This window comes from Ziziphus jujuba, chromosome 11 (assembly GCF_031755915.1).
Source record: "Ziziphus jujuba cultivar Dongzao chromosome 11, ASM3175591v1".
NCBI lineage: Eukaryota > Viridiplantae > Streptophyta > Magnoliopsida > Rosales > Rhamnaceae > Ziziphus > Ziziphus jujuba.
Window position 1 is genome coordinate 7,445,308 of NC_083389.1, and position 25,917 is coordinate 7,471,224.

The 25,917-nt window shown below is 35.4% G+C and overlaps 3 protein-coding genes and 1 long non-coding RNA gene across 8 annotated transcripts; 3 read left to right on the forward strand and 1 right to left on the reverse strand.

The window, feature by feature from the left end:
• Positions 1–5,337: 5,337 nt before the first annotated feature.
• LOC112488809 (cyclin-D3-3-like) lies at positions 5,338–8,519 on the forward strand. Of its 4 annotated transcripts, none has more exons than XR_009634697.1 (5): positions 5,338–5,882; positions 7,138–7,225; positions 7,707–7,753; positions 7,843–7,958; positions 8,160–8,519. XR_009634697.1 is itself a non-coding variant. In XM_060812509.1 (5 exons), exons 1-4 carry the CDS (start codon positions 5,566–5,568, stop codon positions 7,917–7,919), a joined length of 534 nt encoding a protein of 177 aa, XP_060668492.1. In that variant the 5' UTR covers positions 5,339–5,565; the 3' UTR covers positions 7,920–7,958; positions 8,160–8,519. The 4 variants fall into 4 exon arrangements, 2 of the variants coding, with proteins under 2 accessions (XP_060668492.1, XP_060668493.1); XM_060812509.1 differs by having other exon boundaries at positions 5,339–5,882; positions 7,838–7,958; XM_060812510.1 differs by lacking the exon at positions 7,138–7,225 and having other exon boundaries at positions 5,339–5,882.
• Positions 8,520–10,781: 2,262 nt separating this feature from the next.
• On the forward strand, positions 10,782–15,314 carry LOC107431939 (histidine--tRNA ligase, chloroplastic/mitochondrial). The gene is made up of 11 exons (XM_016042974.4): positions 10,782–11,272; positions 11,370–11,465; positions 11,667–11,755; positions 11,968–12,097; positions 12,325–12,417; positions 12,741–12,815; positions 12,976–13,093; positions 13,433–13,575; positions 13,920–14,048; positions 14,776–14,939; positions 15,039–15,314. The coding sequence occupies exons 1-11, from the start codon at positions 10,901–10,903 to the stop codon at positions 15,172–15,174; spliced, it is 1,545 nt and encodes a 514-aa protein (XP_015898460.3). The 5' UTR covers positions 10,782–10,900; the 3' UTR covers positions 15,175–15,314.
• Positions 15,315–15,617: 303 nt separating this feature from the next.
• On the reverse strand, positions 15,618–20,716 carry LOC107431940 (glucomannan 4-beta-mannosyltransferase 1). 2 transcript variants are annotated; one of them, XM_048464835.2, is made up of 9 exons: positions 19,621–20,716; positions 18,623–18,721; positions 18,289–18,541; positions 17,929–18,039; positions 17,695–17,825; positions 17,489–17,602; positions 16,787–16,986; positions 16,493–16,675; positions 15,618–16,158 (listed from the first exon to the last, which is right to left on the reverse strand). In XM_048464835.2, the coding sequence occupies exons 1-9, from the start codon at positions 19,933–19,935 to the stop codon at positions 15,999–16,001; spliced, it is 1,566 nt and encodes a 521-aa protein (XP_048320792.2). In that variant the 5' UTR covers positions 19,936–20,716; the 3' UTR covers positions 15,618–15,998. The 2 variants fall into 2 exon arrangements, with proteins under 2 accessions (XP_048320792.2, XP_015898461.3); XM_016042975.4 differs by having other exon boundaries at positions 17,695–17,831; positions 19,621–20,715.
• Positions 16,870–23,807, forward strand: LOC107431941 (uncharacterized). Its single transcript, XR_007238241.2, has 3 exons — positions 16,870–17,009; positions 17,473–17,579; positions 23,091–23,807. It is a non-coding gene; the product is annotated as an uncharacterized LOC107431941 (long non-coding RNA).
• The last annotated feature ends 2,110 nt before the right edge of the window (positions 23,808–25,917 follow it).

The window sequence follows — 25,917 nt, forward strand, 5'->3', positions numbered from 1 at the left end:
ATTACACAAAAGCTTTCCTTTCTTCTACACAGCCGTTCGTTCGTGGGGGTGGGGTTTATACAAAACTGTTCGTGGGGTTTCTCTAAACTCTTTGCATCTCATCGCCTCTCACTCAATTTTTTGTATTTTCTCAGATCTCAAACTAAAATCAGGTAAAATTTTTATCTTTTTTCTTATTAGATGAAAGTAAGGAAATATGTATTTTTTTTGTTTTTTCTCTTTCTATTTTTTCTTGTAAGTTTTATTAGTTTAGGGTTTTTTAAGCTTTTTATTTGATATGGGTATGCAAGAAATTGATTTATGAGATGTTCTATGTGATTTTAAAGATACTTTAGGTGGCATATGGTTTGAAAATGGGAGAAATTTTGTGTAAAACTGAAAAATCGCGAAAAACAGTAAAAACGGAGGAAATTTGGCGAAAAAGATGAATTTCCGCCAATTTTCTCCAGTTTGTCAGTTTTCGCAAATTTCCGCCAATTTTCCTCCAATTTTCCGCCAGTTTTCCGCCATTTTTCCGCCAGTTTTCCGCCATTTTTCCGCCAGTTTTCCGCCAATTTTCCGCCAGTTTTCCGCCAGTAGGAAAAAGCTATATTTGGCCCGAAAAAAAAAACAAAATCAACTTTTTTAATACAGTTAATATGTTTGTTTAATATTATTCAAAATTTTATATATTTATTGATTTAGTTTAACGTTATTCATTTAATTTTATAGTCAAATGGAAGATGATGACATTGTAATTGCGGTTTTATACAATGGAACATTGGTACAAAATGATAGTGGTGATTGGGAATATCGAAATGGTAAAAATGTAATGGTTTCCGTCGGCAAGAGATGCACAAAATCAGAGTTAGAGGATGAGATTTTCAATTCTATTGAGATAGATCGAAATGAATATTTGCTAAAGCTAAAATGGATATATGGATGATGTGCAGAAAAGTTGGATCCTACAGAAATACGATGTGATAGGGATGTGAAATGCTTTCTTCAAGAAGTGAGGAATGGAGGGATGACAATGATGCGGCCTCCATTGTATGTTGAGGTGATTTCAAAAGTTGAACATGTATGTAGAAATGTTCATCAAACAGCATTTACTTCGGATAGTGGGAGTAATCTTCATTCTTTTTCTTGTCCTCCAATTGGCGGTCGTCTACCACAAGCTTCCGGTACTGAACCAATTCAGGCTACATCTCAGGAAATTATGGTTCAAAAAACTCAGTTTAGAGATCAAGTTGATGTTCGTGGGGGGGCCTGGACATCATTTAACATTCACGAAGGAGTTGATGTTGGAGGTGACTATGCTGAACGGTTTCCTAACGACGAGGAGTATGAGCAGTTGCATCATATTGATCATGATGAGAATTACAATGCAGCAGGGGATGATGTTGGTCATAATGATGTAGATTTTGATCATGAGTTGTCGGATAATGATAATGATATGCATCCTGAAATGAACAATGAAGGAGTTGATGATGTTAGGGTTCATCGTGCTACAAGTGACCACATATCATCGAGCAACAGAAGTGGTTCTATGGCCATATTTTCGTCAAAGTTCACTGGCTGTGAGAGCATAGTAGTTGGACAATTATTTCGCAACAAACGTGACCTACAGAATAAACTGAGTATCTATTGCATGCGAGAAAATAAGGAGTTCAAGGTGACACGATCAACTACACAACGGTATGAGGTTGTATGCTTGGAAAATACTTGTAAATGGCGACTACGTGCAACCACATTTAAAAATGGAGAAATATTTGTTGTGAGAATTTTTGATAATGTACACAGTTGCTCGTTAGATATCGTGCATCGAGAACACAAGCAAGCCAGTAGCCGGGTTATCGGGCAATGTATCAAATCTAAATATGAAGGTATTGCACGTGTTTACAAACCCAAAGAAATTCAACATGATTTTTTGCAGAAATATGGGGTGAATATAAGCTACAACAAAGCATGGAGAGGTAAAGAGTATGCACTTAACAGTGTTAGGGGATCTCCAGAGGAGAATTTTGCTAAGTTACCTGCCTACTGTTTTGAGTTAGTGTCGAAGAACCCTGGGACTGTTACACGTATCAAAACAGACGATAATAACAATTTTGTATATTTCTTTATGGCGATTGGAGCAAGCATTAGGGGATTTAAATCCCACATAAGATTCGTATTGGCTGTTGATGCAACTACATTGAAAGGGAAATACAAAGGGTACATGTATATTGCATCGGGTATGGATGGCAATAAGCAAATATATCCTTTGGCTTTCGGCATTGGAGATGGAGAGAACGAGCAAGCATATACATGGTTTTTCCAAAACCTGAAGGATGCCATCGGAGATTTTCCAGATTTGGTGTTTGTGAGTGATAGACACCCCGCTATTGAAAGGGCATTACGCAAAGTTTTTCCCAATGCATACCATGCGTTGTGCACGTACCATATAAGCAGAAATATTAAAGCAAATGGACATGCGAAAGATGAATCAATAATACAATGTTTCATGCTCGCAGCTAGTGCATATTTGGTTGAAGATTTTGAGTTTTATATGGGGCAAATTGAGGCAAAAAACATTAGGGCTGCCCAGTACATTCGATCATGTGACCCTACAAGGTGGGCACGTTCTCTTTGTCCATGTAGAAGGTACACTATCATGACCACCAATATTGCAGAAAGCTTGAATGGCATTCTGCTAGATGCTAGAGAGATGCAAATAGTAGCATTAATAGAGCACATACGGGATTTACTGCAAAGGTGGTTTTATTAGCGACATACTGCAGGTGCAAAATTGACAAAGCCTGTGACTGACCATATGGAAGAGCAACTTAAACTACGAAATTTGGAGTCCATCGGACTACGTGTGAAAGCCATTAATATGCATGAATTTCTTGTGGAAGGTGGGAGTTTGAGGGGTACAGTTAATCTCCAATCAAAAACATGCTCATGCAAAGTCTTCGATCTTGATCAATATCCTTGTGATCATTGTATTGCCGCTTGCAGAGACCGAAAAATTGCTCCTTATGGCATGTGTTCTCATTACTACACCGCGGATGCATATCGTGCAGCTTATGCTGAGTCCATTTATCCTTTGTTAGATGAAAAACAGTGGCATGTCCCGGATGACGTGGCAAGTCGCATTGTTCTTCCACCAAGATGGACACGTAGGCGAGCCGGTAGACCAAGGATGCAACGCATACCATCCGAAGGTGAAGATGTTATTGGACGTAGATGTAGCCGATGCGGTGGTGTTGGACATTATAGGCAGAGATGTACGAATCCATTGTCTTATGCTTCGAATTAGAAAGTTTTAATTTAGTGTTATGGTTTAATATGTTTTGATAATTATTTCATATCTTTTTTTTTTTTTTGAATTTAATCCTAAATGAAAAGATGCTTTCTGGAATTGATTTTCAATCTTTAGTTTACATATCATTTTATGAAATGTCCAAATGATTTTGAAAATAAAAACAAACATATATCAATTTTATTTTTATTTAAAATGGTTATTGATTTTAAATGTCACTACATTTTTTATTAATTCCATCTTCATCTTATATAATATTTGTCTCCACTCCCAATTTTTTTTATCCTACTATTAACTTATATAATCTATTAGAAATTGATTTTCCAAGTGGAGGAAATTAGTTTCTAATAGGAGTAAAAATTATTCAACAATTTCCGCTTAGAGGAAATGTTTTCCAACAGGAGGAAAACTATTTCCGCTTGGAGGAAAATTTTTCCACCTGGCGGAAATTTATCAAGAGGCTTCAATTTTTCTTCATATGGGATTTCCGACTGGAGGAACGTTTTTCCTCCATTTTTCCTCCAGTAGGAAAATTTTTCGGCCTATAGGAAATATTTCCGACAAGCAGAAATTTTTTTAAAATTTGCAATTGAGCTCTTAAGGCGTTTGTGCATAACGGAATTCTAATAAATAAACATGGCACATTTCCTATAAGGTCAATTACTTATCATTACATCAATACCACATTGTTATCTTTGTTAAATGAACATTATAAGCCACCATTATATTTACAATTAAAAGTCAAATATAATAAATAATATGCATCTATAAACATGAAAAAAGGAAAGAAAAAAGCATCACCACGCAGCTCATATGCTAAGTTCTTTGTTGTAAACCTCATATGCATACTTCTTCCTAAAGAACTCCATGTTATCTTGTGTGAATGTCAATGGTAATCTAGCATGTAAGAATTCGATGGTCTTGAGTGTAAATATGCCACAGTCCTCTAACTCTGATTTTGTGCATCTCTTGCCGACGGAAACCATTACATTTTTACCATTTCGATATTCCCAATCACCACTATCATTTTGTACCAATGTTCCATTGTATAAAACCGCAATTACAATGTCATCATCTTCCATTTGACTACAAAATTAAATGAATAACGTTAAACTAAATCAATAAATATATAAAATTTTGAATAATATTAAACAAACATATTAACTGTATTAAAAAAGTTGATTCTGTTTTTTTTTTCGGGCCAAATATAGCTTTTTCCTACTGGCGGAAAACTGGCGGAAAATTGGCGGAAAACTGGAGGAAAACTGGCGAAAAACTGGCGGAAAATTGGCGGAAAATTGGCGGAAATTTGCGAAAACTGACAAACTGGAGGAAATTGGCGGAAATTCATCTTTTTCGCCAAATTTCCTCCGTTTTTACTGTTTTTCGTGATTTTTCAGTTTTACACAAAATTTCTCCCATTTTCAAACCATATACCACCTAAAATATCTTTAAAATCACATAAAACATCTCATAAATCAATTTCTTGCATACCCATATCAAATAAAAAGCTTAAAAAACCATAAACTAATAAAACTTACAAGAAAAAATAGAAAGAGAAAAAACAAAAAAAATACATATTTCCTTACTTTCATCTAATAAGAAAAAAGATAAAATTTTTACCTGATTTTAGTTTGAGATCTGAGAAAATACAAAAAAATGAGAGTGAGAGGCAATGAGATGCAAAGAGTTTAGAGAAACCCCACGAACAGTTTTGTATAAACCCCACCCCCACGAACGAACGGCTGTGTAGAAGAAAGGAAAGCTTTTGTAGATAAGGGTACTTTAGTCCAAACGGGTAAAATATTGGTTAGTTTTTAAAAAAATAAAAAAATTTGCTATTTTTCTAAAATGCAATTGTAAAGTGGCTAGTTATCAAAAAAATCCTAATAATTATGGATCCAGTTCAGTCCAGTACGTCTCACAGCTGGCCCGTTCTCATTCCAAGGGCAGTCACATCTGTTAGGCCGTTGCAGCCACAATTGGGCTCAAAATTTTAGTGCCGAAGTTTAAAAAGGGGGAAATTTTTGGTCCAATACCCTTATTGAAAACCTTCTAAGGAAATTTACCCTTTCGGTTTCAATATTTTTTGTTTTGCCCTTCTATTTTTTAATATTTCTAAATTATCCTTTTAAAAAAATGAATTAATGAAAGGGTATGTGTATTCTATTTTTCCCCTGAACCTGAACGACATGAACGGAGCACAAAGAAAAGAGGAAGAGAAAGTGAGACAGAATCGCGAATAGAGCTTGGGAGAGAGATGATTTGTGTAATGGGTAATGCAATTTTTAAAGTCTTTAAACTCAAGAGTGAGGGAAAATGACTTATTCTGGGAAGATCATCAGCTTGACTCTCTAATCCCTAAAGAGGAAGAGACCCATGTCTGTTTCAGCGATTTGAGCTCGAATGGTGCTTCATTGATGGCTCGGAAAGAATCTATGGACTGGATTTTGACTGTTAAGGCGCACTATAGGTTTTCTGCTGTGGCCATTGTTCTTGCCATGAACATCTCCCGTAGAAGCGTTTCTTCGTCTTCTTCTTCTTCTCCGAGCTTCGGCCTTTTCTGTAATTCTTCCAACACAAAGAAGCATTTCAGGTGAGTTTTTGTTTCATGAGAAAAAAAAAGAAAAAACAGATAACACTTTCTGCTTGCCTCCCCATTTCTTGTCTTTCCTGCTCTTCTTTTCTCTTTTTTTGTCCGACATTTTGTTTGAACCATGGCCATTTCGGGCTACATTGTCCCCTGGTATCTCTTTAAATATTTGTAATTTCTCATCGATTTTTCACTTGAATTGGATATTTTTTCAAAAAATTTCAAAAACCCACCAATTGTTTTTAAGGGCATGGAAATAGGAGAAACTGTGATTTATTATTAGCACTTTTGGTATTGTGCACTTTTGGTATTTTTGCAGTCATTCAGGAAATTAGACCCAGAAGATGAGAGCATAGACTTGTATATGTGCAGAAATATTAAGGACAAATACCCTAATTTCAAATTTGAGTATACACTTGATTCAAACAACCAACTATAGAACATTGTCTGGTCATATGCATCTTCTGTCAAGTCATATAAGATCTTTAGTGATGCAGTGGTGTTTGATACAGCTCATTGCTTAACTGTATTTGATATGCCACTTGGGATATGGGTTGGAATGAATAATTATAGTATGCCTTGCTTCTTTGGTTGCTTGCTTCTGCGAGAAGAAAATCTGAGGTCTTTTTGATGGGCATTGAAGGTAATAGAGTGAAAGTAGAAATTATGTAGAAATTATGTGTAGAAATTATGATAATACAAATTTTCGGTAATTATGATAATATAAATTTTTTTGTTAGTCAAACCATCTATTGTATGGCTTGTGGGTGTAATTGCTGTTTTGAAGGATAAGACGTGAGGTTCCTCATGCTCATGACTAAATTTTATATTGATTACTCATATGACTTTATGGAACTAGGTTAATTAATCTTTAGACAAGCATGTATTCTATCAAACTGTTCTAATAGTATCATCACCACTTGCTTATTTCCTTCTCTTTCTGTTATGAAGAGAAAACTAATTTCTACTTATACATTTGTTATGTCATCTAATTTTATTTTTCTAAAGCCCACTTGACAAGTAATCTGTTTTACTATTTGTGAAAATATTAGTCATCTTTGTAAAAGTCATAAACTTCATATTTCATTTGATTATTGTAATGTTTTATGCTTTGATATGTTATTTTGCAGTTGGGGTACACATTATTGAGTGATATTTATCAGTCTCTTGTTTCATTTTGATATGTTATTTTGCAGTTGGGTTAAACATTATTGATAAATATTTATCATTCTCTTGTTTTTGATTGGATATTTTTTAGTGTTGACGAGTTAAGGAAGCTTTTGTTTGACAAGGATGCATACCATCAATTTTTACTTTCGCTCGATCAAGTGAAAATTCAAAATAATGTACGTACATAAGCTTTTTCTCTTATTTGGGAATTTGTCTGTAGTACTTAAGTGCATAAAGTGCATGCATCAACCCCTTTTTAAAATGCTTGTTAGTGAATATTGGGTATTGTGCTAATACAATGACTTTTGTGCTTGATTTATAAGGTTTATTAATGAGCATGGTGGTTTATGCCTTCCCAATATATAGTAGTTTTGCTATTGTGATACTTGAGTCTATGTTCTGATTATTTTTCCTTGATATTTTTTTGCAACTTGACAATTATCAGCTTAGAGATGAAATTCGCAAAGAAACACTGCAGCTAGCGAGTTATTCTTTCTTGTTATCTACTAGTTTTTGTTATATCAGTCATGCACAATTGGATTATGCATGGAGAAATCTGCTAGTTCTTTTTTTTTTTTTTTTAATTATATATATATCAGTTAAGCACAATTGAATTATGCATGGAGAAACAGATCCTGAATTTATTTAAACTCACAGGGGAGAACTTGGAAAATGGACCACGCATTATGGAGCTCAGAAATCAGGTAATATTTATCTTGCTTTCTTTAGGTAGTGTCGAATTTATTGTGTTGATTGTGAAACATTTTCTCCTGTTTGTATGGTCACAGTGCAGAATTATTAGAACAACAGAGTTGGCTGCTACATAGGAGAAGTTACATGAGCTTGAGAGACAAAAGGAAGAAATGTTGAGGTTCGGTTCCCCTGCTTCCCTTCTCCAAAGGCTTCAAGGTATAGAATATGATCATTTATAGTTGAAAATCTACATTGTGTAGTTTCTTTGTGCTCAAGTACATGTTTTATTTTGTTGTTTTGTACCTAGTGGCTATGCTTAAACACAAAAGAATTAATGTAGAGAAGCCAAATTTGATGATAGAAAGCTACTTTATCTTAATTACTTTTAACCTTTATTTTACTGGTGTTTGTTTGCAGATGCAATGAACAAGACCAATGAGGAATCTGAAAATCTGCACAAGCAGCTTCTTGATAGGGAGATCGAGCTTGGTCCTTTTGTGCAGATATACAAGAAGCTTCGCACCACTTAAGCGAGCACTCATTCATCTTGCAGCTAAAACAAATTCACTTAGTTGAATTGATATTATAGAAAGATATATACTTGGAACACACTGAAATCTTACTTGCAGTTTCAATGCATTGGCTAGATAAACATGATTGTCTATGTATTATTTGGTCAAATATTTTCTCTTTGCTAGTATATCAGTTTTGACAGCACTTGTTCATGTACGTTCAACATTCATCGTGGGATAGTATTATAAAGTTACAATTTTATCAGTTTTTGCCATAATTACATTTACATTTATGATTTTTAACTTGAAAAAACAGACGGATGCAGTCTATGCTTTTGAGACTTTATCTGAAACCGAAACTAGCCTTTCATTATGATGCACTGCTTCTACTTGTTTGTCTTTGATTGGACAGTAATCTCATATTGGCTAATCTGATTTTGAATCGACAGAAATGTGAGCATAACTTCAATGTAAAAAGCTCAAAGCAGTTTCATGTTTAAGGAATAATACCATTTTAAACAATTACACCATGGATTTGGCCATTGTGTTGTCTCTTAAAATGACAATTGCTGATTATGTTATCATTATATATTTTTTTGGCCATTGTGTTATTGGAAAAACGATCGAAAAAAATGAGAAAATTTGATTACTGATGGACAATCGGTAACCCAATTTACTTGCAGAAAAAATTACCGATAATTTTCGTCGGTAATTATCGATACCTCGTTGGTAATTTTAATTTGTCCATCTTTTCAAAGCAAATCACCACAATTTACCACAGGGGTTTCGGTAATTACCGATGAAATCTATGGTAATTTTTTTAGCAAAGACAAATTGATTACCGTAGGTTACATCAGTAATTACTGAAGCCCCAACGGTAATAAATTTTTTTTGCCAATTTCAAAATTTTTTCCGAACTTTTGGGGTTTTTTCTCCTTAGGATCATTGAAGAAAGTATATTTTGCGTGTTGTTGCATTTAACACACATTAGGGGACTTGTGGGGGCCAAAAAATTGATAAAATGTGATAACCATAGGGGTTTTGGTAATTACTGATGAAACCTATGGTAATTTTTCAAGTAAGGACAAATTGATTGCCGTAGGTTTCATCGGTAATTACCGAAGGCCCTAAGATAATCAAATTTTTGTGACAATTTGAGAACTTTTTCAGAATTTTTGAGATTTTTTCTCCTTAGAATCATTAGAGAATGTATATTTTGCATGTTGTTGCATTTAACATACATTAGGGGACTTGTGGGGGCTAAAAAATTGGTAAAATGTGATAACCATAGGGGTTTTGGTAATTACCGATGAAACCTACGGTAATTTTTCCAGCAACTACAAATTGATTGTCGTAGGTTTCATCGTAATTACCGAAGGCCCTACGGTAATCAAATTTTTGTGCCCATTTGAGAACTTTTTTAGAACTTTTGGGATTTTTTCTCTTGAGGATCATTGAAGAAAGTATATTTTGCATGTTGTTGCATTTAACACACATTAGGGGACTTGTGGGCGCTAAAAAATTGGTAAAGTGTGATTACTAAAGGGGTTTCGGTAATTACCAATGAAACCTACGATAATATTTCTAGTAAGGACAAATTGATTACCGTAGGTTGCATCGGTAATTACCGAAGACCCTACGGTAATAAAGTTTTTGGCAATTTGAGAATTTTTTCCTAACTTTTGGAATTTTTCCTCCTTAGGATCATTGAACAATGTATATTTTGTATGTTGTTGCATTTAACACACATTAGGGGACTTGTGGAGGCAAAAAAATTGGTAAAATGTGATTACCACAGGGGTTTCGGTAATTACCGATGAAATCTACGGTAATTTTTCCAGCAAGGATAAATTGATTAGCGTAGGTTTCATTGGTAATTATCAAAGACCCTACAGTAATTAAATTTTTTTGCCAATTTGATAACATTTTCAGAATTTTTGATGATTCTATTCACACTTCTCCGGCCTCCTTGATGCTGATTTTTCAAAAGAAACCTTGTCGAGCAACGTTAGAAACTTAAAAACAACTACAAATCCTGGTAGAACTGGAACAAAACCACCATTTGCTAAAGAACCAGATTCTTCCGATCCACCATTCAAGTATTTCTGAAGCAGCAGAAAAGAAACAACCACAAGTGAGAAGGTAAAAGCATTTCGATACTCGTAGAAATAAAGACGGGATTAAAGATGGGCATCGTCGAGCATTAGCCTGAAGATCTGAGCATTGCTTTCTTCGAACTCAAACATGTTATCTTTAGATTTGGTCTTCTTTCTAATTTGAACATTGGTTTTTTATGAGAACTCGGCCAAATCGTAGGAGCCACAAAATGTTTCCTTATATTAAATCTAAAATAAAGGACATACAAATCTTTTAAATTTTTTTTAAAAATATAATAACTATTAAAGGATAAAAAAAAAAATTGATCGAGGGATATATATCATCATAGCCTTTCTAAAAGGGATATTGGATCAAGTTCCCTTAAAAAGGACCACGTAGAGACAAAAAGAAGACCAAGGGTTTGATTCCAGTAGCCCAACTGACCCAGAAATAAAAGAAAGAACGGCGTAGGAAATAAGCGCCAAGAATGCCCCCAAACCCAATAAGGTCAGAGGTCTGCGAGCGCGTTCGTGCGACTCTCGCGCCACCATGTCTGCTGCAAGCGCCTCTAGCCTCCTTATCCTCCAACCGGGGCTGAAGCTCAACCATTTCCTGAAGCCCTTGTTGGTGTCCCTTAGTCAACCCTCCTCATCGTCTTCTTTGCTAGTCAATCCCGCTCGCAGATTCTTCGTCACTAAGCCGCCGCTATTGCCGGCAATCAGTCGGAAGCATTCTTCTATCGTCTCCGCACAGTCTCCGAGTGACAATGACAGAGGCTCCGGCGGGAGGTCCGGAGCGCTCGCTCCCCCACCGCTCGTCGAAGACTTGCAGAAGATCGACGTCAATCCTCCCAAGGGGACCAGGGATTTCCCGCCTGAGGAAATGCGGCTCCGTAACTGGCTCTTCCACAATTTCAGAGAGGTCGCTAGGGGTTTCTCCATCGTTTTTAATTGTTGTCTTTCATTCATGTTTTGCTGTTTTGATCGGGTGTGGTTGATGTTGGATTCTGGTTTTTCAGGTTTCGCGTTTGTTCGGGTTCGAAGAGGTCGATTTTCCAGTGCTCGAGTCGGAGGCACTGTTTGTTAGAAAAGCTGGGGAGGAGATTAGAGACCAGGTCAGTGTTTTTCTCTGTCAAAGTGTGCGTTGTTCGTGTGTTTGCATGCTTGAACTTAAAAAAGCCTTGAAATTTGTTTTGATTTTCGTACTGGAAAGTGGAAACGACTGTCTTTTCGCTTTTTTGGTTTGGCGTTGAATCTCAATGGTACAACCATTATAGGAAATACTTAGATTGAATAAATTCTCTATCAATTTGCAGCTATATTGTTTTGAGGATCGTGGAAACCGTCGCGTTGCATTGAGGCCTGAACTCACTCCTTCTTTGGCGAGGCTGGTGATACAGAAAGGGTAATTAATTTCGACTCTACAGCATTTTTGCTGCCACGTTTCAAGTACTTAAAATAATTTCTATTATCTTATCGTGTATCTTATTTTGCATTTGTCATTGCTTTTTGCTAATTTAACAATTAAATGGTGCAAGAGTTTCAGTTTGTTTACTTATGATTTTCTTATCCAGGTACAGATGCCAGAATTTGATGTCGATGTTTTTTTCTGTCCAGAAAATCTCTATCACTCCCGCTGAAATGGTTTGCCGTAGGACAGTGTTGGCGATATGAGAGAATGACAAGGGGACGGCGTCGAGAGCACTATCAGTGGAATATGGATATTATTGGTGTGCCGGAGGTTACTGTATGTATTATGAACTGGGTTTGGTTTCCCACTTTCTATTTTTTTCTTTCAGACTTATTTGTTTACTCTTGAGTGATTTTTTTGTTGAACATACTTTTTGTTTTTCACTCTTTCTTTCCCTATCTTAGCTCTCCGCATAGTCATCCTTCTATTTTTCTGTTTTTCAATTACAAAAAACAGTTTGATATGAAGGAAAAAAGCTTATTTTTGCTCTCTCTATGATTTAGGCTGAAGCAGAACTTATTTCCTCAATCATTACCTTTTTCAAGCGAATTGGAATTACAGCATCGGATGTTGGATTTAAGGTTTCAAGCCGAAAGGTGGGAATGATTTTTACTTGCACTAACATGTAGTATCAGATCTTTCACAATATTGTTTTTATTTGTGTGTGTGTGTGTGTGTGTTGACGAAGTATGAACTGCTTCTCTGTTCAATGCCCTGCATATTTGGCTATTTTTGTTGCTTATTTTCAAAAACTAAAAAGATAATTTTCAACGTTTAAACTGGTTTGTTATGCTTCATAACTCTGTTTTTGCCTTCTAAGAGATCTCTAATTCCATCCAGCGACATGTAAAAAATTCTTCTTTTGTTCATATTTTTGGAAAGGATAGTATTAATTTCTTTTATATTCCCTCCTTTGCAGGTTTTACAAGAAGTTCTGATGCGCTACTCCGTACCTGAAGAGTTATTTGGCAAGGTTTGCATCATCATAGACAAGGTAAGATGTGTAAGGTTGCAACTGGATTTTGGCCCTTCTTTCTCTTTTTCTCTAATGTTGAGGGTCCTTGAAGTTAGAAATAAAGTTGAATTATTGTTGTTCTGCTTACTTAAATGGTATTTTGTGTGAAAAACATAATGTTCTAATTCTATTTAAACAGATTGAAAAAATTCCAGTGGATGATATCAAGAAGGAGTTGAAGTCTGCTGGTGTATCGGCAGAGGCTATTGAGCAACTAATGCAAGTTCTTTCCATAAAGTCATTGACGGAATTGGAAGGTCAGTTGATTAATTTAGAAGTTTTTATTAATCTTCAGTTAGCTAATGTTGAATTGAACCAAGGACACTGTCATTAGTTTGTCAGTGGGCTGAGTGTATCCAGATAAGTTAGATATCTGACTAGAATATCTGGTATCCAGTAGCTTGGCATTTGGCCAAAAGTAGTGCTTAATCTGAAATATTTGGACTAAAATTCTGTATTGATGTGTCAAATTTTATTTTTGTGCAATAAATGCGATATTATAACGAGGCATTTGAGAATAACTAAGGTTGTCTTTATTTCGAGTGGAATAGGCATTATTGATTTTAATTATAGATGCTATATCTGTCTGCATGTAGAGATACTTGGAGGCACTGGGAATGCAGTTGCTGACCTGAAACAGCTATTCTCACTTGCTGACAAGTTTGGTTATTCTGAATGGATTCAATTTGATGCATCCATTGTCCGTGGTCTTGCCTACTACACTGGTATTGTCTTTGAGGTTAGATTTTTTGTGTACTTTTATGTTCTTTGATCTTGTAGTAGTAATGCAGATGCTTATTCAATTATTTGGAGTTAAAAGCATCTCTTTAGTGCCCCTTTATAGTGCTGTTGCTTGAGGGAGCTGAGAATATCACTTTCTTGATTGGCCCTCCTGCTGATGTATTTATATAAGGCTGTTCTGGAGACTGCAGTTTAACTATCTGCATGTCATACATATGCCTCAGTACTCTTCCATTATGGACAATAATTTCTTCCGAATATGGCTTACACACATGTCAATTGTGTAGGTTTTAAATTTGATTCATCCTTTTCTCTGCTTTAATAATTTATTTGTTTTATCAGGGTTTTGATAGAGAAGGAAAGTTACGAGCTATTTGTGGGGGTGGTCGATATGATCGATTGCTCTCTACTTTTGGTGGTGATGACATTCCTGCTTGTGGATTTGGATTTGGTGATGCTGTCATAGTTGAAGTGAGTGCAAAATTCTATATCCTTTTTCTATAATTAACTTGTTTTTTTATTAAGATTTGAGTGCTGTACTTCTGTTTGTTACTTTAAAACATTTTTATTCAAGCTGAATACGTTTTTTTCTTGGTAAACTTCAAGCAGAATATGTTTCTTATATCTTCAGCAACTGTAATTTGGATAAACCAACTTTTGCAGGCCTATCAAATATAAATGTCTTTGTGCTAGTCAAACCCCTAAATAAATGTTTCTCATTAAGTTCGGCAATCTGTGGGGTAACAGGAAAATTATGGACCATGGATTGTATAATTTGATATTAATTCACAAGTTCACACACAGACACACAGACACACAGACACACAGACACACAGACACACAGACACACACTTTGCTTTAGCATTGTTTGTTATACCTCTTGAAGAAGTTAACCGATCAAGTAATCTATGATTACTAATCTGCTTAATCTATGATTGTAATCTGAAAAATTAATGGTGGGTGGCATCTAAAGTAAAGGTTTTATGGTGTTAGCACTCATAAGTAATAAATTTTTGTATGCATTCATCTTTTCCTCATGGTGATTTTTATGCTTCATGTATTTTCTTGATGTCATCTTCATCTTTTGTTCTAACGCCCTCCCCACTCTCTCTCTCTCTCTCTCTCTCTCTCTTTTTTTTTTTATTTATTTTTTTTATTTTTTAATATAAATTTCTGGTTGCCATCTTGGGTTTGATAGTTGCTGAAGGAGAAGGGTCTTCTACCTGAACTTAGCCTCCAAGTAGAAAACATTGTATGTGCTTTAGATCCTGATCTTCAAGGTGCAGCTGCTACTGTTGCTACCATACTCAGGGGAAAGGGCCAAAGTGTTGATCTAGTCTTAGAGAACAAACCGCTTAAATGGTAATATTATCCACCTCTATGGTTCCTCACATGTTTCTATATTTCACCACTATATTGATTACTTTGTCATTTTTCTAAATATCAATCTTGCTTTCTCAGGGTTTTCAAACGGGCAGCTCGGATAAATGCTAACAGGCTTATATTGGTGGGGATTTCTGAGTGGCAAAAGGGTATGGTTGGTGTCAAAATCCTTTCTTCTGGCGAACAACATGAGATAAAACTTGAACAGCTATAGTGATGACTTTTTGGATTTTGTATTTTTAACCTGTATTATTTATAGAAAGTGTCAACTTTAGGCAATTTGTTATTTTCCTCCAGCTTACGCTTAAAATATTTTTTTTCAGTCAAATATCAATTAAAGCAGGTTTTTGCTTCTATTATTTCTTCTTTATGGCAGCTAGTACGGTGACACACATTACCTAGATATAGGATTTTGGGTGGATCTGTGGCAGCTAATTCACAAGTGACAAGAAGAGAGGATTTATCCATTTGGGTGTATGTGTTATTCAGAAATCACGAGGTTAATGCATGATCTGCTGAAGAAATGGGCACAATCTAAATATGACCTGAGTTGCTTTTCAAAATTTGAAAATCGCAGACGAAAATTATAGAACGAACTTGGTTTTACTATGGATTATTTGAATGAAAAGGATTACATGAACAATGGGCATCCAAATATGTGAAAAGGATTACTCCATTTAAACTATTCCATCCCACTTCCTCATTTCAAATGTTAAATAAAGGGCGCTTTTCTTGCGTACAAACTTCGAATTTCATGGGACAAGGATGTAGAAAAGCTAGAGGGTTCTGTGATGTCTCTTATACAAGGCAGACTCACTGCATAATACCAAACGTTTATACACTTCTTGCTTGGTTGAACGCAAACTAGATAGCCTCTAATTTTCGTACTAGTATTTTTTCTCTTGACTAGATATTCTAATCAAAGTTCTGATCTTATTACACAAACGTATATACTACCTTTTTTTTTTTGGGGGAAAAACTTGTACACTACTTGATACACTTATTGGTGCTGAAAATCCCTCGTTAAATTCTTTTGTCTTAAGTTGGAACGAATGTTCCAACATACCCAAATCCCATGATGAAGAAAGCCCCAGACTGCAGAAACAGATATATGAAGAAGTGATCTTTTCCATTCATCAGATCGTAGATTGCACAGTGCAGCAATAATCCTCCCATTATCAGCTCCAAGAAGTGGAACCTGTTCAACATGGCAAGGTAAAGACTTTGAGAAAGTAGAACGAGGAAAAACTACAATTCAAATGACCCAAGAGTGCTGCTTATGGAACTCAAATTTCTATTTTGTCTGTCCCAAATTGTTATTTTTTATTTTTATGTTCAATTTTTTGGTTTTTCTTAGCTTTTCTTTTGTTTTTTATTAGTTTGTCTCGTGTCGTGGTGAAAGAGCTATTTTCGTCCATCTGTGTTTGCTTCTTACGTGCTAATAAAGCTACCCTTTTTATTTTAGAGAGAGAAAAAGAAAAAAAAAAAATTAAAGGGGAGGAATAAATGTTAAAATGGAAATAGTGCATTACTTTTCACCAATTCGAAACCTTGATTTCTTTGCATTCTTTTGCTTCATGGTGTTTCCAAGCTTCTCAGTCACAACCCATTCATTGACACGGTTTGCTTCAAGGAGTCCTATAATTGCTGCTTTGGTTCGATGAAGTGACATGACATTCTCGAACAATATCCAAAACACCACCAGATGCAGAGACCTTTTACATTCGAGTTTTGATATGAAAATTATTATCAGAAAGTAAAAAAGAAGAAAAAGAAACTTAAAAAAAAAACTTTTTTTTTCTTTTCCAAATTTGGAAATTTTCTACCTTGGAGTACAGACTGCATTTAGAATTGTGATGGTGGCTGGAATGTAGATGGCGATTGGCTTTGTGAGGTGAAGTTCAGGGACTAAAACACTTGCTGGTATGATAATGCAGTAAAAGAAGAAGGTGACCCAGTGTGCAACAATCTTCCTCACGAAGAAGAAAGCATAGATTAGATGAAGTCTCTTCCAGATCGACACCCTCTGCACAAAACATACATGAAAAGGTACCACCTTAACTTTCCTAATTGGGAACCGTGAATCTAGAAATTTCTAGTGAATGGTTTCCAATTTTTCATTTCTATTAGGAAATTATATGTTTCTTTAGTTGTTTCTGTTAATAAAACATGAAATATGCTGGTACATACACCAGACAGAAAATGAATAAAGACTATTAAGGAATTGGTCTATAAAAAACATTCATATATCATATCTTCATAACTTAATCCATGAATATACAAAGCTATTTATACTAGAAACATAATTTTCTAAAACTATGAATATAGACTAGAACAATAAATACATATCAAACTCCTAAGAGACGAGTACATGAATACATGCATCTGTGACAAGTACATGAATACATGCATCTGTGACAAGTATAATTAAATCCTTAAATAAATAAACCTTATCTTCAAGATACATGGAATAATTCTCAATTAACAGTTTCATTATGTTTTTTTGGAGCAGATTTGAGATTACTGACCTCACAGAGGAGGATTTCTTTGGTCATTTTCCTGAAGAGATTAGCTGGGCCACATGACCACCGGTGTTGCTGAAACCGATAAGCCTTGAAGGTACTTGGAAGTTCATTTTTGACCTGCATAAATAAGAAAGAATATTATTGCTTAGAAGGAATGAGAATGAGATAAATTGTTAGCTTTAAATAAGAAAGTGAGATCATGAACGTACTCCTACGTCCCCAACAAAAATAAACTTCCAACCCTTTAGGCTTGCCCTGACTGCAAGGTCCATATCTTCCACTGTGGTTCGATCTTTCCATCCACCAGCCTCTTTGATAGCTTGAATTCGCCAAACCCCAGCTGTCCCTTTCAAAAAATATTCCAGAATTTGATTCAGTTTCAGTAGAATATTTAGTTTTATTCCAACATTTTGTGTTGAATTAGAAATCTTATGAGGTTTTACCATTAAACCCAAAGAAAGAACATGTAGAGGAGCCCACTTCTTGCTCTACGCTGAAGTGATAATCCAGGGACATTTCTTGAAGTCGAGTCATCAGGCATTCATCCGCATTCACTGTAGAGAAATACCAGATAATGAATTGTGAATCAAATGATAAAATTACACAAATAACTGGCTATGGGCCCTGAAATTGTCTGAAATTTTACAGAGTAAATTGCAAATATATAGTTTAGGTAGTATTTTTGCCTTATCTGAGTGCAGCTTTCATGTCTGCTAAGACATGTCCTGCATACATGAATCCTGATACACTATCAAGTTGGCTACTGAACGTAATTTTCTAAATTGAATATCACATGATCTTACCGAATTTCCAGCTGGCCTGAACCAAGCCCAATTCTGGATTCTCAAGCATATAAGGAATGGTCCTCCATAAGAAATCCTCATCAGGTTGAAAATCTGCATCAAAGATTACCACAAATTCACAGTCTTTGACATATTGCTTGTCTAAACCTTCTTTGAGGGCACCTGCCTTGTATCCATTCCTGTTATTCCTGGTTTCATACTTGACATTTACTCCGTTTTGTATCCATTTCTTACATTCCAACTCCAGCATCTCCTGCATATAAGTAATCAGATTTTAACAAATATTATTACTTTTAAGTCAAAAATAGAAGTTTCAATGGGTTTCAAGAGATACCCTTAACACTTGATTTGTTGAATCATCGAGAACCTGAATTATGAGGCAGTCAGAAGGCCATGAAAGTGCACATGCAGCCCCAATGGACAGCCTGTAGACCTAAAGAGAGATGGGGAAAAAAGAAAAGGAAAAAGAAAAAAGATTTGTGTTACTTGTACCTTTTTAAGTGGTTTAGTTTTTAAGACATGCTAATAATTACAACATAGGTCTGAAATGATTGTCAACAGTGAATACTTATGAAATTACTAAAGTACACTTTCAGACAAGTGCAACCGACTCGTTTCCCTTGTCGGTTAGCTGAATTTAAGCTCTTAAATATTTGTATATGAGGACACTGTTTGTGAAACTGTCGAAAATGAAAAATAATGGATAGAAAATTCAGAAATTGTCAGCAGGCTTTTGTACCGTTTAGATTTTCAGTTATTGAACTCTTATGGATGAATAATTCTGTTTTATAGAACACATACATATTTCGGATGCTGTTCTACATGATACTTTGGGATGGAACTGTACAAACACATACATATTTAGGATGCTGTTCTACATGATACTTTGGGATGGAACTGTACAATCTATAATGAAGACATTGTTGCATAAATAGGAAATGAGATTTTAAGTTGGACACCTAAAGAAGAAAATACATAACCATTTTGAACATGAAAGAATCTACTATAGTTTAGCATACTTTAAATTTATTACTTTAAAAGGAAGCAGGGATTATATTTCATAAATATATGCCAAACTAGTCTTAGAATCCATAGTCAAGCCACTACATGTGATGTTCGGATTGTTGCTATCATCAAAGCAGGACAACTCTTTTAGAATAAAAAAAGATCTATTATCTACCGATTGAAACCACCTTCTGCAAATAATATGCTATTCAATCTCAAAATTAGATGCCTCCATAGTTCTTATATGAAAGTTTTGTAACATGACTATACGCTTAATATAAATATGCAGATGAGTTCTACTTTACCGTAACTAATGATTCACCATACCTCTTTCTCGTTGTACATAGGTATTTGAACCAAAACCATTGGATAGCTTTTGTTAAACTCCAGGTCTTCTCTCATGTTCTCGAGCTTATACTTGGTGTATCTTTTCTTCCCCAGCAGTTTTACACATATGATTATTAGTGCCATGTAAACTCGTTCAATGAAAAGCATAATAGACATCAGTGAGCACAACAACATAGCTAGCTGTAGTAGTGGTATTATTACTGGAGCTCGCATGACTTGCAAGGCATATCCTAGACTGCTTGTAACATCAGTTGTCACTCTCAGCTTAGGGTTCTGAGAAACTAGACTTCTCATCTTCACTAACGTTACTAATTAGCAAAGAAAACTCAGAACCTGAGAAGAGACAGTGTCTTGAAGGAATTATGAGATGAGGGCAATGGATAGATGCAGGAGAAGCATACAGTGGCTACAATTGTGTTCTAGAGGTGCAAAGTTTACTTTAAATAGAAAGCAAAAAAGGAGTGAATATAAAGACATTAATTGGGTTTATGTGGAAGAATGTAGTACGGTGAGTATACCATTGAAAGGAGCTCTTAATTATGAGACACACGGTGTACATGCAAGCAATGTGCTGCAAGGTATGCATTCGGCAGGTTGATACCTGGCCTTTCTTGCCGCTAGTGCAATTAGAAGTTTTATAGTCAATGATTTTGGTTGTGGATCATAATTGCTTCCAGTACTAAATTTAATTACTGATAGTGTGTTCTAGCGAGTTATATGTAGGATAAGTGCAAAAATATCAAGCTGGCATTTCTTGTTTCTTATATAACGTCTTGGTATCGTGGTAATATCATATTCTTTCTCTCCTTTGCTCTTTTTTTTTCTTTCTTTCTTTCTTTATGAACAAATCATGTAGATTTTGTTATCTTTTATTCAGTTATATTTACTTAGGAATCTTTCTCTGTTTTTATTTTAGTTATTCTATTTAGGAAACTTTTGAGAAGGAACTTTGAACCACAGCTGAATATTAGCATAGATGATATAACAGTGAATAAAGTGATCAACCACAGAGAAACCTTACAGGGCTTGCTTAATCAAATGATTTAAAATTACTTCACACACACACACAACACACACACACACAACACACACACAACACACACACACACACACACACACACACACACACACACACACACACACACACACATGTATATATATATATATATATATTTTTTTTTTTTCAATATCAAAATATCTAAAGAAGTACCACTAAATGGTTTAATACCTCTGATGTGTGTGGTTTACATAAATATATTAAAGAAGCAGAGATTAAGATGTAGTTTAAAGTTAGAAAGCATAAATTATAAAGCTTGCATATATGAAGGAAGACTATTACTTGACCATGCTTGAAAAAATGTAAATAATTATTTTCTTTCCAACTCATATAGCTGATGCATTTAGATCACACATAGCGTTTAGAAGAGAGCATATGTTTTTTTGGAGTCGTGCATACGTGTAAAAAGAACTTGTTTTACATGCATCAAAGTCAAATAGAGACATTAGCTTCTAACACATCATCCATATTGTTTGTTTCCTGAGGAACGATATAATGGTTGATATCATTTACACATCATGATTGGCATGTTTGCCGTCTTCTAATCATTTTTAGCTTAAAGGTTCACTTTATTATTCATATGGAATAGATTATAAAAATTATTAAGTATGGGCTTTATGTGATTGAGATGGTGAAATGCTTGAATGCTATAAGCTTGTTTTTTCCTTTGCAGAGCATTCAAGGTCATTATTGTGATTAGCAATGGCAAATGTAGAACATTAATTAGAAATGAGATTAATATGGAAAATTTTCATTTATGGAATACATTTGTATATCCCCCATCCTTTGAATTCTAAGAACTTATATATAAGTAATTTTTTCAGACGTATTCATGCATCAGCACTTATGCTTTCCTCTTCCACCAAATTTCATCCTAATTTGGATGGTTCTTTTGGTACGTAGACAAAATCAACTCAAGTCTGGAAGTAGGTTTAGTAAGAGGTCAGTGTGCAATAAGAACAGTGTGAAAGATTTGATTTGTTAGAAATGGTTTTGAAATTTAACAATTGACTTCTAAAAGTCACATTCTTACCTGAAGACTAAGGGATTCGTTATGTTTTTTGCATGTCGAGCTTGGTCCTGTTCTAATATTCCATTTTTTACCACCAAAGAAAATACAGACCAGCTTTGGAAGATGCACTTCCTTGAACATAAACCTTGCAAGGAACCTTTTTTTTTTTCCTTTAACCATTTATTGGTGCATACACAGAGTTAGTTTTTCTGGTTTTCTTATATGGGACTTCCTACGGTCTGTTAAGTGCTTCCTAGATTTTTTAAAATTGCCATTTATCTCTAGAGCTCTATCAGTTCCATACAGGCATGCAGGGAAAAGTGATGCCTGGTCTACCTTGCCTACGTAGCGGTGTTGGTTCAAGAATTGAAATTCCATAATTGATTGTTATTAAAGTGAGTCGTCACATATTCTTTTGTTGGACAATCTCTCAAACAAAGTACTCTCCTCCCTAACCAGTTGAAACCATAGCATAAGATCGGCAAACACTAGCAAACTGAATTACATGGTTACAGAATATTGTAACATTGGTTCCCTGCAATAAAGAGAACCATGTCTCGGGGCCAAGTGGTCAGCAGGATCTTTCAAGCGAGTTGGGCACAGAACATCAGATCTCTATATATTCTTCTCATTCTTTGCCGGCTGGTTTAGTCTGGATGCACAAGCACAATTTCGCAATGCTGAAGAGCCCAAAACTCTTTTATTGTTTAGGGTAAGGCAAATGTGTTATCCACTTTTATTTATTGTTTATCAGTTTATGGTCCAAAACGGAGAGCTATCCCCCAGCAAGGCCTGATTAAACGAGGAAAAGAATCTTCCATAACATGGTGTATGAGAAGGTGTAAGCGGCTGAATCCAATGGTTGAGTTTGGAAGGTATCAGTCTCCCCTTGCAGATATAGTTCGCACGGTGCATTCCCATGACATATCTTATTGCTCTTAACAAGCATTCGAACACTCACTGGACTTCTAATAGGATTAAACACCTAAAGAATCCTACACACTTTCTCCACTGCACATTTTGACCAGGTTGCAGGAAGCCCCGTATTCTTGAAACCAAACTCCCAAGATAGTTCAAAGCTCCATGTAGCTTAGTCCACTTTTTTGTTTCTTCTTTCTCTTAAGTGAGGGTAAGGGTTCATGGGCCAAGAGGATTCAGGCCCAAGCCTTTGAACAGACCTTGTCATAAGGCTTGACCCATTTTTGTTGAAACAGAGTCTAAAGCACATATTTCTTTTTGACAGATGATGAACATTTGTTAGTCTTTCCCAATAAGTTTTCCTTTTTGATATATTGTGTCGCATCACTATTTAAACATGTGAAGTTTTGCTGGATATAGAATGTGCTCGCCTGACTTTTTCCTGACATTTGAAATCTGTAGGGCATGTGCTCGTTGTGCTCTTGCTCAGGTGGAATGGAAACATTGGAATACATGAAGCTGGTGCATTTGGTTAAAATAGACAAGGGAGCCCAATGGCCATGTTATCTTCCTGTTGACTCATAACGATTTGCTGTATATATATTGCGTAGTGGAACTCTGGATACAGCCTTTTCTACCAGGCAAAGCTAGCAGCAAGTCAAATATACAATCAGATGCGAAACTGTTCCTAGAAACCGAAAAAAGTGTGAAACACAAAATGATGTCGATTACTCTAGTTTATGCAGCATGAAAACTGGGATAAAAATTCTGTCAAAGAATCTCTCATTCACAAAAAAATAAAAACAAATAAAAATAAATAACAATAATACAACAACGAAGAAGAGGAAGAAGAAGAAGACACCAATGTTATCATGATATGCCGCGCGGTATTTCCCCAAGATGAAAGATTGAAGATGAGGGTACTTCTATATCTAGCGTGCCGAGCTTTGAGTCCCCAAATTTATCTGCCTCCAATATCATAGATTCCTCTATGGCTTCCCATAATCGAATATCTATGTGTTTGCGCTTTGGAAATAATATCAGCATGATATCGATCTGTAGATTTTGTAATCCTCTATGGTCCCTGTTGTGGATAAGAAAGCTAATTTCTGTTGCTATTTGAGACCATGGTTTTTTCTAATTAATTCAAACAGTTAAATACCATCTCTTTCCAGTGTACTCTTGTTTTTACGTCAATCCATTATTCTTCCTCAATCATTGTACTCTTGCTAATAGTAGGATGCCAAATTGCTGACTAGGAACATGAGATTTTTGAAATTATTAGTTAGAAGAAAAGAGGCCATACAATGAATTATATACTTTAAAGGAAAGATTTTAAAACATCAATACAATGAATTAGCAAGGCCTATTTAGATTATTTCAACCAAGTGGGGTTCTCTTTAATCTTGTGGACAGAAGCCACTTTGTTGACCTTGATCATATCTTATTTATATATGTAGCTATTCAAAGATTGAAATTAAGTTTTGATCGGTGACAGCCCTGACTAATAACCTTCGTTGTGGGTCTCTCCCAAGCACCATCCAGAAAGTAAATATGAAAAAGAGAATCAGGTCCACAATCCAGATACGGGCGCTTCTTTGTGCTTGCTTTTGCATTTCCTTGTTCTTTTAATATCAATCTTCTCCCCCTTTTATTTTTTGGCTAAAAATCTTCTCCACTTTGTTTTATAAATTATATGTATATGCATATGTTATAAATATATTTTTATACCTATATGCTTAGCAGTCCAGGCAATCAGTGTCTTGGTTACCACACATATGGGTCATGTCCAATTCATAGGTGGGCATGAAAAGTGGGAGCCTCCGAACCGATGATTCATGTTGCACCAGAGAGTGAGCCGTGGCTCAGGTTTAGCTTTGGTGGCGATTTCTTGGATACTTTAATTCGTGTCTGGTTGCCGTGAAAGGAAATTCACAAGATAAAAAAAAAAAAAATGGAAAAAATGGGAAAGCCTTAAAAGGTGTTTGTATTTTGTACAATACCCCTTCAATTCAACCCTCTGTTTCATTTCACATCTTTTGATTATCTGCCAAACTTGTAAAAAGGCTAACCTATCAGTTTTTCACAGCACATACTTTTCCAGTTTTACTTTATATATCTTTTACTTTCTTTCTTTTCTTAGGTGAAAATAAAATCGTTCTCAAGATTTCGAAAATATATATGTATGGGTAAAAGTCAATGAACCTGTAAATAAGATAAATAAAACAATAGGAATTGGTGTACATAAAGAATAAATCATTTAGCTAGATAAGAGAGAGGGAGGGAGGAATCCAATATGGACTGCCCATTCCTTGAGTAGGACTGATGGTTGACGTGACATAGAAGTGGTTGGTTGGCTTAATCCTAGTATAATTTTCATGGAACTTTTACTCTTGAGAGTCTGAAGTCTGAAACCCACCCTAAATTAGAAATGTAAGAAGATGATGAACGGTGATTAGTTTAGACTTTGATCATCTTCAATCAAGCTATTCGTCGTTATTTTCCAACTTCCCATTTCAAGGCTAAGCTTTAAAATTACAGAGAAAATGACAAAAACTCTTTGTTGTACCTCTCATTCTCACAATAAATATCCCCAGTTGAACAGATTTGAGGATCTTAAGGAGACAACAAAATATACAGAGGGAGTGAGAGAGAGTTTTATTTTTGTGGGTAAAAACCGAAAACGTTGTCAGGGACAGTAAAAGGGGATTGGGATTTGTCTAGGTGGGGGTGGGGGCCCGGTGCGTGTGGGGTGGTCCACCCCATATTCAGCTAGCTGGGTTGTAAACGCCCACGTGACCAAACAATCTCTTCATTCAACTTTTTAGACCACCAGCTTTGGTTAACGTATCAGGTGGAGACACGGATGTTATGATATCCAACATGTTGTTCTATCATTGGCTAAGGATCTTACTCCCCACGTGCTCATCATCTTTGATCACGTGGGTCACTTACGTACCACTACTAAACCCCATCTGCCAATAAAAATAAAATAAAATAAATAAAACACAATAGACATTATGCATAGGGCAGAAAAAATTTACTGTCACTCCATTAACTTTCATTTATTAATATTTCATCTATATCTCTTGCTTGCAATTGCAAAAATAGCAAGCAAGCAAAGCAATGTCCCTTTCTCTCATATTGATTCCCTCCCCAGTACTCACTGTACATCGTTTTATACATATCTTGCTATTGGTTCTTGTTTGATGACGTTTTTCTTTCTCTTTCTCTCGTGCTTATATATATCCCATGAAGGAAGTGGGGAAGAGTTCAATTTTGTCATTAG